Source organism: Nicotiana tomentosiformis, chromosome 12, assembly GCF_000390325.3.
Source record: "Nicotiana tomentosiformis chromosome 12, ASM39032v3, whole genome shotgun sequence".
In the NCBI taxonomy this organism is placed as follows: Eukaryota; Viridiplantae; Streptophyta; class Magnoliopsida; order Solanales; family Solanaceae; genus Nicotiana; species Nicotiana tomentosiformis.
Window position 1 is genome coordinate 116,095,648 of NC_090823.1, and position 16,612 is coordinate 116,112,259.

The following is a 16,612-nucleotide window of genomic DNA, read 5'->3' on the forward strand; positions in this document are numbered from 1 at the left end:
GGATACAGAAAACAGAAGTCACTTCTTTTGGTCTAGAATCTATGTTAAGAATACAGGGTGAAACCTCCAGCGACTTGCCAGGTAAAAATTGGTGACTGGAGCTGTGAAATATCTATTTTGATGGAGCCTCACGAAAATTGCAGCAAATATGGGGTTGCCGGCAAGGAGACAGCGGTTGGAGAAGGTGTGGTGTTAGAACCAGCGGTCGTTTCTGTGGTGAAAGAACCAGTAGTCGTTTCCGTGGTACCAACTGTTTGCCTTAGCTGTGCGGTCAAATCAGTCAACAGCTTTAATTTAAATCATGTGACCATGTACTCAGCTGATCCGACCCGATCTAAACCCAAAGCCATCCTTAATAAGTCTAGGGCCAAAACCCTAGTGGTAAAAGACTTGGGCTATTACTCAAAAGCCCAAAACAAGAAAAATAGGGCTTCTGTTATAAAGAAGTGGAAAAAGAAAGGTGGTCAGGTTGGTGATGAAATCATAGAGGACAAGGTCCTTATAAAAGCTGAAATTCTGGACTTCTACCAGAAGCTATACACTGAAAGTGAACCATAGAGACCAGTTGCTGACTTTGACAGACTATCATCCCTAGATTTGGAAGATAGAGCATGGTTAGAACTCCCCTTTGAGGAGGAAGAGATTCTGGCAGTCTTAAGATCTTGTGCTCCTGACAAGGCTCCTGGTGTTGATGGCTACACCATGGCCTTCTTCCAAAAGGCCTGGGATTTTCTTAAAAATGACATCATGAATGCAATGCAACACTTTCACCAAACAGGGCACTTGGTGAGATCCTGTAATGCTTCTTTCATAGCTTTGGTTCCCAAAAAGAAGGGAGCAATTGAACTAAAAGACTATAGGTCTATCAGTCTAATTGGAAGTGTCTACAAATTGACTGCAAAAGTTATGGCTGAAAGATTAAAAAAAGTGATAGGGAAACTGGTCTCTGGACAGCAGAATGCATTTATTAAAGCAGGCAGATCTCTGACGCTTCACTTATTGCAAATGAAGTGCTTGACTGGAGGAGTAAAAGTGGCATTCCTGGAATCCTATGTAAATTGGATATTGAAAAGGTTTTTGATCAGCTAAGCTGCCCGTTCCTTATCAATATTCTGGAAAAGATGGGGTTCGGTAGTAAATGGATTAAGTGGATTGAATATTGCATAAAAACAGTGAAGTACTCAATATTGGTAAACAGAGGACCAGTTGGTTTTTTCTCTCCTCAGAAAGGCCTAGGGCAGGGAGATCCCCTCTCCCCATTCCTATTCATATAGGCAATGGAAGGGCTTACTAGAATGTTGGAAAAGGCAAGGCAAATGCAGTGGATACAGGGCTTCCAGGTGGGCAGAGATCCAACAAGTTCTATCAACATCTCTCATTTGCTCTATGCAGACGATACTCTGATATTTTGTGAAGCTGATACACAACAAGTCCTCAATCTCAACCACACTCTCCTTATCTTTGAAGCTTTGTCTGGTTTGCATATTAACATGTTGAAGAGTGTAATTTACCCTGTTAATGAAGTCCCAAACCTAGAAGAGCTTGCTGGTATTCTAAGTTGTAGCATTGGTACCTTTCCTGCTTCTTATTTGGGACTACCATTGGGAGCAAAATCCAAGGCAACAGGGATCTGGGATGGCATTATTGAGAAGTTTGAGAAGAGATTGGCTTCTTGGCAAATGCAATACTTATCCATGGGAGGAAGACTTACACTGATTAATAGTGTGCTTGACAGCATACCAACATACCATGACTCTTTTCCCTATGCCAAGTTCAGTCCTCAAGAAGATTGACAGATTAGGAGATCATTTCTATGGGAAGGGAGTAGCCAAACACATCACTTGGTAAAATGGAACAAGGTTACCTACCCTAAGACACTGGGAGGCCTTGGGAGGCCTAGGCATAAGAGACCTCAAGCTGCACAACAAAAGCATGCTCTCCAAATGGCTCTAGAGATATGGGCAACATGAACCTAGCTATTGGAAAGAGGTTATCAATGCTAAGTATGGGGCTCAGAATAACTGGTGCACGAAAAGGGTTACAACAGCTCATGGCACTGGCCTATGGAAACACATTTCCAGTTACAAGAATGAATTCTTCCAGAACATTTCCTATAAAGGTGGGTAATGGAACTCATGTCAAATTCTAGAAGGACAAGTGGCTGAGAAGCAATGCTTTGAAAGACTCTCATCCTGCACTTGCATTAATTGCCTAAAATCCTGATTCAACTATTGCTGAGAATAGAGAGGGCAACCCATGGAACATTACTTTGGAAGGAATTTACAGGATTGGGTGTGTGATGGCCTCCTTGCCCTATTAGCTTCAGTTGAAGGTCACAACATAGAAGAGTCACAGTTGATAGAATGTCATGGGCCAACTCAAGCAGGGGTATTTTCACAGTTAAAACATGCTATTACCATCTAAGTGCCCATAATGGCATAATTGAAAACCGGCCATGGAAGCTCATATGGAGAACAAGACTTCCCACCAAGGTAATGTGCTTCGCATGGATTGTCATAAACAATGCCTGTCTAACTCAAGACAATCTTTGTAGAAGAAGCATCCCACTGGTCAACAGGTGTTATATGTGTCATCAGAATCTGGAGTCCATCAGTCACTTCTTTCTTCACTGCCCAGTTGCAACAGAGTTGTGGAATTTTTTTCTCTATTTTTGGACTGAATTGGATGCAAGCCCAGTCTCCAACGGAAGCCTATGTATACTGGAACTCGTGCGGAGTTGACAAAGCCATCAAGAAAATCTAGAGAATAATCCCAGCTACTATCTTTTGGTGTATTTGGAACGAAAGGAACCGCAGATATTTTGATGGAATCTCAACTCCAACTCACACTTTGAAGGGCTCATGTTTAGTTAATCTATACAGTTGGAATTTTCTCAAACCTGTACAATGCCCAGTTAATTTTTGGATTTTGCTGGCTCCCTGATCTTTTGTATTTTGGAGCTGCCATTATCATCTCTTTTGTACTTAGTTTGCATCTTCTTGATCCCATTCAATGACAATTACTTACTTCATCAAAAAAATTTACCTTTTGAGATGATGATCAATCCCTGCTATGCTGGCTAATGCATACATTCAAGGAAGAAAATAGAAACCAAAGACCAACAAAATTTAAACTTGAAAACTGGCCATGCCAATTCAATTTGGGAAAATGCAACACGTAGGGCACAATAATTTCCTTCCAGCTAATTGGTTGTCTCTCCAACCAAGGCATACTTCACTTGTTAATGTTGAATGCAATGCCTACACTATGTGAAAAATTATACTTTTCTTTGTCCGCAAGCATAAATAACAACAGTTGGACAGTCACATTCTACTCTTGGCAGAACTACAGTTCGTGGAATCGCGAGGGAAAGAAAGAACCTACTATCGAAGACTAGGAATGCCAACAGATAACCCAATGATTGAAGGCGCTCTAAAGCTAGGTGCAACTCAGCTTGGTGATTCGCCTAACCTAGCTGGCGCTATGATACTGACACCAAAACTCGGAGGAATGCGCCTCACCACCTAAAGTCTGTCTTAAAGAGGGTGGTGCACATAATAAATATAAATTATATACAGATAGTTAAGGAACGTCGTCAATGAAAATGTTAACGACTGGTCATATAAAATAAGATTCTTCTTTCTATCAGATAATTTAGAATTTCATTCAATCAGCATCCAAAGGATGCATTTAAGTATAAAAAAATGATATAGCTCCTGCACATTGCATCCACCCCAATCTAAGAACTTAAGGAGCTGATAAAATATCCCAGAATATAAGATATTCAGATGCTTCGTGCACCGGGCAGCCCTTTTATGTTACGCTAAATCCGGATGAATGGACACTGCGTTTATAAAGTCGATTTCGAATAATTTGAGAATGAGGTATAATTGACTTATTGATGCTTCACTAATTGCATTTTTTTTCAATTCTTTTGCCTATATAATTGTTATTTGTGTTTTCTAAATACCCATTTTTCCCTTGTGTAACACATTACTTTCATTATTTCATCTGTGTGTTCCTTCATTAAACCAAGTGCTTACACTTTTTACCCTTTTTAACACCAAAAGAACCATAATGATGCTGATAAAAGAACAATCAGTGTGTACAAATAGAGCAAAAATATCAATGCAGCCTCCCTACAGTAGTCATGAAGACAATACCAATCATCTTCCTTAGTCGATGTACCTTAGTATATTTATGTTTACTCCCCACATATTCCTTGGTCAGAGTGACAAACCTTAAACTATTTACCTTTACTCCCACAGATAAGCTTCTTTAATGGTTTCCTCAGTGAAGTCCACTCTAAAGAATACCACACTTCTCACCATAATTCAACCATAATGCAGGTTAACAAACCAAGAGACCTCGGATTGACTCAAAAAAAGCTTTATTAAATTTTTTCACCAGATTAGGTACAAATTTGACCAAGTACAAGACCTAACAGACTCAGCTTGGACGAGCCGAAGGACCGAGGACAAAGAAGTATAGTTTTGTTGACTAGTTTTACGATACGCGCATTGTGCGTGTACCCCATATCAATGAGTATAATTTTTTTTAAATCACACAAATATTATTAAACTATATGATTGAATTATAAAATAAAATATTAAAAAGCAATAATGAATATTGATTATATTTAGCCAACTTTATAAAGGAAAAAACTATGTCATACTCTAATGCCTTATGATAACTTCGATATATTAGTTGTGCATTTATTTTAGTAGCATAGACATAGTAGAATAACTAATATATTGACTTGTATTCACATATCATGCAATAATACATGTTCTTCATGGATTTAAAAACTGTATTCTCTTTACTCAAGTATCTAATATATGAATTCATCGTATTCCTATTGAAACTCAAATCAACTCAAGTATCTAATATATGAATTCATCTTATTCCTATTGAAACTCAAATCAGAAAACACGAGAAATAAAAAGAGACTCCACATTGTTAGGTTTAGTTATCATATGAAGAATTTAATTGGATGGGTAATATTAAAACCCAACCAAATTTATTTTTAGTAAGAAATAAAATGATCATCGTAAAAAATCAATGATTATTATTGTATTATCCAACTAAAGTGTATCGGAATATAATATAATTCTCAATATTATATTCCTCAAAAGATATAAAAGTCTATTAACATTTCATTTAGATTTAATGTGTATTCATTGAAATCATTACAATAGTGTTTAAATATTAATTTTATCTGCTTAAATATTTTGAGATTTTTTTATTTATAAAATAGAATTACAGTTAACTACTTAAAAGTTATTCGTTGATAATATTTTAGTTACACATTACTTGAGTTCAGCTGATTGGAACACTTTTGGCAGTAATTAATTTTAGGTGATTCTTTGAATTATCCAACTGATTATCTTTCTAATATTTAATTCTAAAATCCTAATATTATTTTTAGTTGAATTTAAAGTCCTAAATCTTGGGGGGGGAAGGGAAATCATAATTTTGTCTAATATGAAATATACTTTGAACGGTAGGAAGATCCTTTTTAATTAAATAGAATGAAAAAACGTTCCAAAATATTAACAATGGTAAATTCATAACTGAATTTAGAATATGGAAATTAGTTCATTCACATTTTTTAAATAATGGTATTATTCAAAGTCTTTCTCTTGTTTTCTTTTAAATTTGTCGAGGGATGATTCTAACATGGAAGTTAACTTTGCTTTGGACGGTAAATACTCACGTTAGTTTTGATTTAATTAATATCTTACATGTTTGTGATGGCTAAAATCTAAAAATTAGGACTTTTACTTAGTTCAATAAGGAAAAACTTAATAACCAAAATTTTAGGTGATTTAAATGAACTAAATATTAAGAAAGTAACTAAAATTACAATTTTGTCTAATATGAAAGCTATTTTAAAAGGGTAAAAAAGGAGAATGATATTTCGCTAAGGGCCTTCGGGCTTTTAATATAATAATATAGATTCTTGATAGGTTTTCTGAGAATTTAGTGCGTCTTTACCTCTGTTTTAAAAGGCGTTTCTGGGACGAACCCCGGGGCGAGGCGTACCAAAAACGCCCCGGGACGATGGTGTGGGGCGAAAGTCTCAAGAGGCGTACGCCTCGCAATTTGGGACGTACACTCGGGCATTCGGGCGTGCACCCGGGCGTTCGAGCCGCGTTTTTTTAGTAAGGAGTAAGCCCCAGAGACTTTTCCAAATTAAAACAAAATTTGTTGAATCGGTCCTTCATATAATACCCAAATTCTCAAAAGTCAGTTTGGTAATTACTCAAAAGGTTTAAAAAGGAACTCAAAAGTATTAAATTTAAAAGTAAAGACTTTTTTTATTGATTTAAGCCCTAATTCATGGTTTTCCCAATTTTTTATCTTGTCCGCTAGTCTGTTAATATCTCCCAAAAGCAACGAATATTTAATTTTTTTACAAATACAAAGAGAACTACATTCTTCTTCATAGCAGCAAATTCAAAGTTCAAATTACAGGTTAATCATCCTTTTTGTTCCTCCATATAGAAAACTTTATTCTTTTAGACTCAAATTACTTGTGCTTGTAAGTAACGTATAATAGATTGTTTTGATTAGTTTTTTGGGGGGATGGAGCACACATATATATAGTTTTCTTCAATTTTTATGCAATTTTACCTATTTATAAATATTTACTGTCATTATATTATTTTATAAAATATTAAAAATTAAATACCTATGGGGCTTACGCCCCGCTGAGGCATATGTAAAACGTCTCGCATTACGCCCACGCCTTTTAAAATACTGGTCTTTACTACCAAAATTTTTAGCTGAAAAAATCATTTTGGAAACTTTCACCTCCCTCGTGGGCAGTTTTTCAATACTTTACGCGGGCATAAGAATTGTGAAATTCCGGAAAAAAATAAAAAAAAATTCAAGCGGAAATGGTATTTTGAAAATTAGAGTTGTGTTTGGATAGGAATACAATTTAGAATTGACTTCGATATTCAACTTCAAGTGAAATTTGAAATTTTCATGGCCAAACACTGATTCCAGAAAAAAGTGAAAATTTTCTGAAAAAAGTGAAATCTTTTTTGTGGCAAAACGGGCCCTAATGCAGCCAGCTAAATCGCATTTGAGATTTAGCTGATTGATTGATTTATACATCCCATACGAAATTCAAATAAAAAAAAATCTTTAATAGATAAAATCGCACAAAGTTTAGAAAAAAAAGAAGATGAAACTAATGTTAGCCTGTTGAGTCCTACATTGGTCAAGTATATAAGCCAGCATCGCCCTATATGATCTTAGACAATGTGATCTCCTCACCAGATGAACTAATTTTGGGGGCTGATTTAGGTACAAGGTCCATGTTCCTAATATGGTTAAGACAAGAGTAATCTAATGTTTGGTTACGCAATGTTGGGCCCCATTATTGTATTATTCCATGCTCAGATATTCAACAATGGATGTGCAGGGGGTGTATAGTGCAACATTAGACAATCATGTGCATGAGTCCTAGATATGGTCTTGGACGCTCCTCACCTCATGAGCAAATTTTCGAAGTTAAATTAGGTCCAAGGTCCATTTTCTTCACAAAGTCGGTTAGAGTGCTTCCACATTTACATAAACATTAGACAATCATGTGCATGAGTCCTAGATATGGTCTTGGACGCTCCTCACCTCATGAGCAAATTTTCGAAGTTAAATTAGGTCCAAGGTCCATTTTCTTCACAAAGTCGGTTAGAGTGCTTCCACATTTACATATAAAGATCAAAACTTAGAACCAATTAGGTTTCTAGGGATCTGCCTAAGTGTGCACACTTCTCTAATGTACATTTTAAAGCTTGCAGAGATATATTTCAAAAAATGGAATAAGTTCCAAAAATAAATCGGCAGAAACACCTTAAAATTATAAAGTAACACTAAACGGTAGTGGTACTATGTTCTGGAACGTTACACCTTAATTATAAGAACAAACCAGGAAACATGATTAACCAAAAATGGCAATCATTGGTTTAATGGCATAAACTGAGATCGTTCTGCTATAACGTGACAGTGCTACCATTTGTCCCTTCGGGGACATCAGATAAAACGGTGAAACTATATTTTTCCTCTTTTTTGGATATCTGTGACACCATTTCATCACAGTAAGCATCAAGTTTCACCTCAATCATCCACATTCAACTATCCAGGAAGCAGTATGAGATGCACAAAACGATGTCATAAATATTTATAATCAACTCAGACATGTAAAACTGCAAAAGGATTTATTAACATCCCTGTTAAATTATGTGTTTGATTGATTTGAAGGCATAAAAACGAACAGATAGGGAAAACCACCAAAAATGAAAAAACTGCAAGAAATAAATTATCATATACTAATTCATTACCTTTCTATCCAAATCAAGGGCTTTGGAGGCTAATCCTTCAAGCCACTGAACAATTCGGAGGCACAGTTGTGCAGTATGATTCTTCACTACAAATTGGCAAGCTTCCAAGTGTGAAGTAGTTGGCAACTGCAAAGAACATTGTATGACAAACAAAAGTTAAACAAAAAAGAAACCAAACACATTAACAGCAACACTACTACTCTGTTAACAACTAAAGATGCATCACCAGGATAAGGTCTTCAGGAAGTTCTTCATTTCCTGCAAGAGGATGAAATGTTCAATTTAAATAACAATAAACATCTAGCAAATGAACTTGAGCAGGAAACTATTTTCTGCTCATTATGAAAACTTTATGCAGTAAAATTGCTGAAACACAACAAAAAGAGATCCAGCTAATAATTGACATTAGTGAACTGCTTCCCACAAGAAAATCAAAGATTTACTACACATTTAAAAGTGACTCATGTCCGCAACCTCTTTTCAAGAGCCAAATGCAGAGTATATTTAGAAAGAACATGAAACTCCTTTTGTCAACATACAAGGAAATGAAAGATCTACATTATTCAACCGTTACAGGATTTACATGAATTCTAATACTACACCAAAAGGCTATCTCCAAGTGTCAATTGTGCACACACATTGTTATATTTTTTATAATGACGTAGATGAAAGAAAAGAATTCCTTCCATTCCCTTAATATGACAATTTGTGTTGTCATCAAAATTATCAAGTTTTAAGTTGAAAATAATGTCCATTAGTTCATATTTCCAAATTGCATCATTTTTTTAACCAAGTACAGCATTTCCAAACTGAATCTTAGACACTTCAAAAACTACATTGAGAATATTATCTACAATAAATGATTAGATTTTCATGATAATTGAAAATTTAAAAAGAAATATCATAACCTAAAAGTTAAAAATCAAAAAGTTAATTCGAATCATATGAATCAAGACAAATGGAGTAACAACTATGCCCAAAGACACACAAAATTTTCTCACTACCAAAGTAAGAAGTGGCAAGACTTTCTAGTGATAACTTAAGAACATAGGTATTAAAAGGTTGACGACTTATTTCCTTTTCCATAAAGATGCCACAAGAGCGACCATGAAGCTGCCTCGTCAAGCAAAATCTGTGCCTTCTGTCTCATCAATTTGTCCTCCATAACTCTGTGCATTTCATTAGAACCATACCTACAGGAAAAGAGCACAAGAAATTGCAGTCTCACATGAAAACACAATAGATATATCCTCTATCTGGGACTACTACACTACAAAGTTCACAATAGCATTGGAGGATGTTGGCAAACACCATAGATTTCACAAATTTGGCATCTTAGTTTCTGTTGTTTTACTATTTTAGTCATTACAACCACTAAAAATTCTCTTTTTTATAATGAAAAATTACAGATTGAAGAAAACTAAAGATTATTTACTTTAAGGTGGAAAATCAGTCAAATAATATAAGAGCGCTTCACAGTGATAGTTGCAGGTGAAATTGTATAATGGTTAGACAATAAGGTGGAAAGGCGGCAAAAGGGAAAACATGAAAAGGACTTACTGTTATTTGAGGTCTTTGTAAGATATTTACTAAGGAGAGCAGTTTCTCTGCTACTAGTCAGCACATATTGTTATTACCTTGGCTTGTTGGAAAAGCCAAATTGATACACTGAAATATGAAAGACTTACTAAAGTCAAATAAAACTTGGAAGACTAATGTGCTAGTTCAGAAGACTTCCACAATCCAATTGGACGGATACACATATAGGAACAAGCAAATCAGGAGTATCTACACGTTTAACCAAGATATTAACTTTTTATTTTATTTTAAACTACAGGAGGAGCACAAGAGCTGGAAAATCATTTTTAAAGAGTAATAATACTCCAAATCACAACAGATTTAAATGATTGCAAAAAGGGGGCAGCATGTGGCAAAGAAGAAAATAAGGTTGATTGACAAAGAGCTCTTTGGACCAAAAAGGCAAAACTAGTCTAAGGCTTGGTGGACTCTCTTAGTGTCATATTGTGGGAGGAATGTCAACCCAACTTCGAGATCCTAGTTTTGATCTGGACTAACTTCGACAGAAGTTTATCCAGCTTTCGCAGAAGTTTAAAAGGATGTAAAATACTTCTGAGGCAAGGATTTGAGATTGTCAATCACTTCAAAGAACTCAAGCATGTAATTGAAGATACTCGAGAATTTTTGGAGCAAAAAAGGTGCACTAACGATAACTACAAAAGCTAACAAAGACATAATTTAAACTAGCATATTCTTCATAGATTACAGATGAATTGAATGTCCACCTTTCTTTTTAGCTTATTTCAACTAAAATCCAGTGCAGCACATTTCCAGCAAACAACAATTCATGTCTTTCCTTTTATTTTTATTTTTTTATCAGTAAAACACTCATCTACTTCTTATTACTATAGAATCAAAATGTAACTTGTGGCACTCATATTTTTCCCAGTTAACAGTAAATAACACATTGTCAGCTCTCGTATTAATAGCCATAAACAGTCAAATAGAGACATTCAAATTGGGATAAAATGCACATACGATACAGCGCAACAGAAATACCTTTTTTATGAAGTAAGTAGATTTCATTAATGGCATCAAGAAGATGCAGATATAATAAAAGATAGAGGTCAGCTCCAATAAACAGAATTCTAAGCCAAGGCTAGTGAGCAGACAAAGAGGAGCAGCATACATACCTAATTGATTCTGAGACGTCACGGCAACAATTCTCAAAATGTAATATCAAGTCGGGGATAGAAATTAACCCTACATCACATAGAAACAGAAACTGTTAGGTATAAATTTTTAAAATATTTTCCCTCATTCATGGCATACTAAGAGAACTTTCTCCTGAAAACTGGTAAATTAGTCTACACTGCATAATGTCCAAATCTCCAAAGTTCAAATCTTCCAAAGCTGACAAGAGAGGCTTGCTCTAGTGGTTGAGCACCTCCGCCATCAACCAGTAGGTTGAGGGTTCGAATCACGTTGGAGGGTAAGTGGGAACACTATTGGTCCTCCTGACGGGGTTGGGTGGGTAAAAAAAAGTCTTCCAAAGCCCAATTCAGGCCATATATACAACCCAACATGTCCTATCTGTAAAAGAGTGAGAGAACCAAAAAAAATTGAAGTTTGTTTTAAAAACAGAAAGAGCAAAATTCAAAATTTTCTCTATTTCACATGCACGAACCCACGCAAAAGAGAGAAGATTATTAGGTCTCAACAAAAATTTAATTCCACGATTGTCCTGTCTGGCTCTCTCTCAGTTTCCTATTGAATCCAGCTTCTACAGAAAGCATTGCATGCCATCCTTATAAATATAGGGGAAAAATCCAGAGATTATGAATAATTCAAGTACCAATCAACATAAAGATTAATGATCTTGACATGTCAACTTTAACATCAGATCTGCGTAAGTTACTAGAAATGTAGACAATTTGGATACAAGATTTAACAAGAAAAGAAATCATAACCACACAGTAAGAAAATCATTACACTAGTTCTTTTAGCCTATGAATCTTAGTGATAAGCATGCAGAAAATATCAAAGCAAAACCTCATGAACACAAGTTAGTTACACAATATAACTATACATAGCTTACAAATATATCTCATGCCTCTCCACTTCTCAATCTGCATATAGATATTCATGATAAGCAATTTTTTTTATTCCTAAAAAAATCAATTAATCAATCAATCCACTACACCTCAATCCCAAAAAACTAGAATCAGTTTTATTTGGGTAAGGTAAAGTAAAAATTAGAATCACAGTTTTTTTCTCTAAACATCAAAATTCAAGACATAATGGGGAAAGTGGAACCCAAGACATCACTTGCACCGAGCAATCCCATTTCTCTAAACCCATCTCACAAATATCATCAAATGTAAAGAAGTGTAAATGGATAATTAGTGTTGGGAGCCCTAGGGTATTTTCAAAATGTAAGCTACATAATAACGACAATCCAAATCATCACCCAAGCACTTTCTGTTGATCAAAGAATGCCACCTTGCGCTGCTGTAAATAAGGTTATATTAGGTCAACACAATTTTACTAATAAGCACCTTGAAGAGCTGAATCCAGTAGAGAAGCAAATAAAGAAAATGTTGAGTCTCCACTGTCTGGTGATGCATCATGCTCCTCCTTGCAAGTTCTAAGGGAAATACTTCCACCTCGACGAATCAAATCAGTATCTGTCTCTAATATCCCATGGCTATCAAGAGATGGTCTACTCTTAAAGGCAGTGTGTATTCGAGAAGGTGTTACATCAGCATCAATACTTTCAACTTCTTGTTTGATGTTCTCCATAAAAAGTGCTCCATTCGATCTAACCTCACTGACCCTAGCAGTAGATCTTTCCCGATGAGGAGATAGGCTTGAACCTGAACTCCTCTTCCTGTGCATGGTACCAATGCTTCAGTGCGGTGTGAATTTACAAAAAAAAAAAATTACACACACACAAACTAAAGTAGATGCCAAGCCCATAAAAACCATTGCCGATGCTATGAAACAGCATATAGTTACTACAGAAATATAAGCAAAGGGACCTTCAACTACCATACTCTAAATACTTTCAGAAAAATATCCGCTCCATGTCTACTATACAGAAATACACATACTCTTGTAGGATAATAGGAGTATCCAATAGTATTAGACTATTAGTTCATTTATCTTTCTTTAATATTTTTTTTTTTTTTGGGGGGGGTGGGGGGGGGGGGGGGTCAGCATTCATTATACAACTATCTCCAAAGAATTTTGAAGACAATAGTCAGGCTGTTCTGAGTTTTTTGCGTGTTCGCAATATTGAAAGGTGTACACCGTCTGCCAATTTGCTCTCCCGTACTGGCATGCTAGATTGGTACGTCCAAATATCTCTTGCCACGGATTTGTTTTCACTTATGTGTGCACTGCCTCTTCTGTTAAAGGTCTACTGAGGGAAATTGACCCAAAGGACTAAACAGGTGCAACAAGATATTCAATTTGATCTCCGGCCATTGGTTCAAAGTTATGGAGAGGCAGAAAACTTGAATGCTACAGCAAGAATTTGGTACGGTGAATAAATACAGAACCAAGAATAAGTGCCAAACCTAGGCTTCAGCAATAGGACTGTGTTTGTATACATGATATATAATATACATGGAGCTAACAATACCTCTTTTGTATACTTTGCATCTATTTGATGCCAATAAAGAAACAACTCACTTCATCAAAAATATAGTATATATGTATATATACATACCTGATGATAATTCTCCTAAGTCCGTACCCATTGTCCCGCAGGAGCAGTGGACAAGGGGAGAACAATAACAACAAACCCAGTATACTCTCACCAAGAGGGATTTGGGGAGGATAGTGTGTACGCAGACCTTACCCCTACCTTGTGAAGGTAGAGACAAGGGGAGCACATATAATTAGAATTTAAAAAATATATATTTCTACTAATTCTGCACTCATTGTCACACAGGAATAGTGAATGCAGTGGTACTTCACATCGACTAAGTAAAGATTCTAAATCTGGCTCTACCAACAACTGCGTCTCTCTAGCATGCCCACTCTCTTTTCCTAATATTAACTGTGAGCTTTCCCACAAAAGATATTATGAGCTGAACATCTCTTCTTTTTTGGTCAAATCCAATTCCATACCTGGTAAGCCCACCAAGGGTGTTAAAGTGCTACCTAAGTAAAGGTTCTCCGTTCTCAGGGCTCGAACCAAAGACCTCTGATTAAAAGTGAAGTGATACAGACAATCCACCACACTCCCTCAGTGGTAATTATGAGCTGAATATCATAACTACTAGAATGAGTCGAACCCCATAATAGGAAAAACATCCAGGTCCCCAGAGGTTCAAAATTACCTACTTCAGTATAATGCACAAATAGCTGTTGCAGAAGCTAAGCATACACCAATTGACAGTCATCAATCAATCAACTATACCTCAATCCCAAACTAGTTAGAGGACAGTTAAACCAATCATCTATATTTTTTTTATGATGGTAGTTTCCGAGCCAGCTTGCACGTGCCTCGACTATCCACCGGGTATCTGGTACCTCCCACCAGCATAGGTATCGGGTAACTCTACCCACCAAAACTTTGCCACATGTAATTTGCCTGAGATCTCATAGTTCTCCTCCCACTTCATTTGTATTCGGTCCGCTCAATTGGAACTCATTGTATTCCAATACTAAAAATATATAAAGGTTTTCAAACCCTAGAGGTTTTCTAAATCTCACACTTGTGAGCCTCTCTAACCTAAGCAAAGATGGAAGCTAGTGCAAGTGTAACCAAAAAAAAAAAAGCAACTAAACTTTAATTTCAACTAGTTTGATCAATTACAATCTATATAGACGCAAAAAAAAAAAAAAAAGACAAGCTTATTGATAAAAAGGTTGAAATGGCAAAACTTGAAATTGCTGAAATAGATATATACCCATATCGACGGAAACGCTCTCTTGTACTGAGATTTTCAGGGTCAAAATAGCTGGGAGATGTGCCCTCGTCAATCTCCATCTTCAGAATACCCAAAAGATTTGACGTGACAGAACGAGAAAAGCTAAAGCCCTGCAGGTTTAAGAGCGGGAAGGGTTTTAAGAAAGCTCTAATGTCGTCTGCGCGACACTGTAAGTAGTACTCCGTGTAATAGGTTGGATAAATGACAAAAAAGTCTCTTATGTTTGGAGTAGGTCTAAATTAGTCACAAAAATATACTCTTGAGCTATTTTAGTCTTTTAAGCTTGTCGAAAGCTCATATTTTTTATCCTTGTCGAGTATTCGACAAACTATGCTAGTTAGATTTAACGGGAATAGTAAAAAAATAAAAAATCATTCCTATATAATATTTGAAATTTATTTACCAAAATTGTTCAAATTTTGTATACATCTCCCAGAATAAGGTCCTAAATAAATTTTTCGTACAATTTATATACAATCCATTATTAATGGAAAAAGACTAAAATTGTTCATATACTGTCGAAAATTAGTCACGTTTATACTCGTTTCTACTTTCCGTCAAAAATCATACCCACCATTAATATAGTATATAATTTTATCCCTAACCCTAACAGATGTCCAACATGGCACCAAGACCCATAATAATTTGCCAACTAGACAAATCTTGATCCATTCTTTTAGAAACTCGTTCCACCCTTATAACCCGTTAATTAGTCTCCTTCATCGATTAAATAAGACCTTATTCAGTCGATGAAAAACTAGGGTTCATGCACAAAATTCCCTTTCCTCTCATTTGCTCTACTCTGTCCTCTCAGGTGAGATTCAATGCCGCAGAGTAGTACTTCCTCTCATAGAAGGTATCGATGTTGTAACATTGCCAACCATTTTACATCAACCACTCCAGCTAACCCTGGTAGGAATTTTATAAATGTCCACGGCCTAAGGTAAGTATTTTATGTGAATTTGTCTAATCTTTCTACTATATCTAGTTGTTTTGATTTGAAAATTGAATCTTTTAAATGGTTCTTTGGCAGAATAATTCATGTAGTTATTTCGAATGGGAAGATAAAATATCCGCGGATGGTTTCCAGCTTGAAATAAGAGAATTAACGTCGTCTTTGAATGCAATTACGATTGAAAGAGACAAGTTAAGGGAAAAGGTAATTGATATGGAATCCATGAACAAATCTGAAGCTACTAAAGTCAAAAAGTTGGAAGAAAGAGTTATACAATTGATGATGATGATAATTGCTTCTTGGGCATTGTTTGTTGGATTCTTTGCCGTCTCGATAATGAAGTAGATTTCATTATGGTTCTTTCTTGTTTAGTTGATTATTATTGTGTTAGTTCAACCCTCTCTTTGTGTAGTGAATTAACATGTATTACTTAGTGAAGTAGGGAACTAGTTTCTTAAGAATATGGAGATGCATGTTTTATTAGCATGTATTGGTTTAGGCCCTTAGAATGATACTCCAATTGGAGATGAAATAGTATGATGCTTCTATCTTTTGGCCTGAAATGGTGAATGAATATGAGGCTTCGATTTTTAGCATTCTCCACTTTGAATTAGTAGGTGTTACTCTGCACAAACATCTGCTATAGCAAGAGTTACATCTTTACCATATTCTTATATGTTCAATCTATATTAATAAGAAGACAATGAATAAGATAATGAATATCAAAATAAAGGGAACATGATGAACTTGGAAATTCATACCACAAACTGTTCATAATTTACTAACATTGACAGAAATTCATAATAACAACTATCATAGTACATCACCAATTCATAACACCAACT

The 16,612-nt window shown here is 35.6% G+C and overlaps 1 protein-coding gene across 2 annotated transcripts in view; it reads right to left on the minus strand.

Annotated features, from left to right (window-relative positions):
• LOC104100283 (nuclear pore complex protein NUP107) overlaps positions 1–14,990 on the minus strand; it is a 35,583-nt gene extending 20,593 nt beyond the window's left edge. Inside the window, exons 1-6 of one of the 2 annotated variants that reach the window (XM_070192325.1) lie at positions 14,792–14,990; positions 12,428–12,759; positions 11,063–11,132; positions 9,424–9,544; positions 8,578–8,604; positions 8,352–8,477 (exon numbers count right to left, since the gene is read on the minus strand). In XM_070192325.1, coding sequence (XP_070048426.1) covers positions 8,352–8,477; positions 8,578–8,604; positions 9,424–9,544; positions 11,063–11,132; positions 12,428–12,759; positions 14,792–14,871 — 756 coding nt within the window. In that variant the 5' untranslated portion in view covers positions 14,872–14,990. Of the gene's footprint in view, positions 1–8,351; positions 8,478–8,577; positions 8,605–9,423; positions 9,545–9,911; positions 9,935–11,062; positions 11,133–12,427; positions 12,760–14,791 lie in introns of those variants that run through there. The other variant, XM_070192326.1, reaches the window with a different exon arrangement.
• Positions 14,991–16,612: the final 1,622 nt, after the last annotated feature.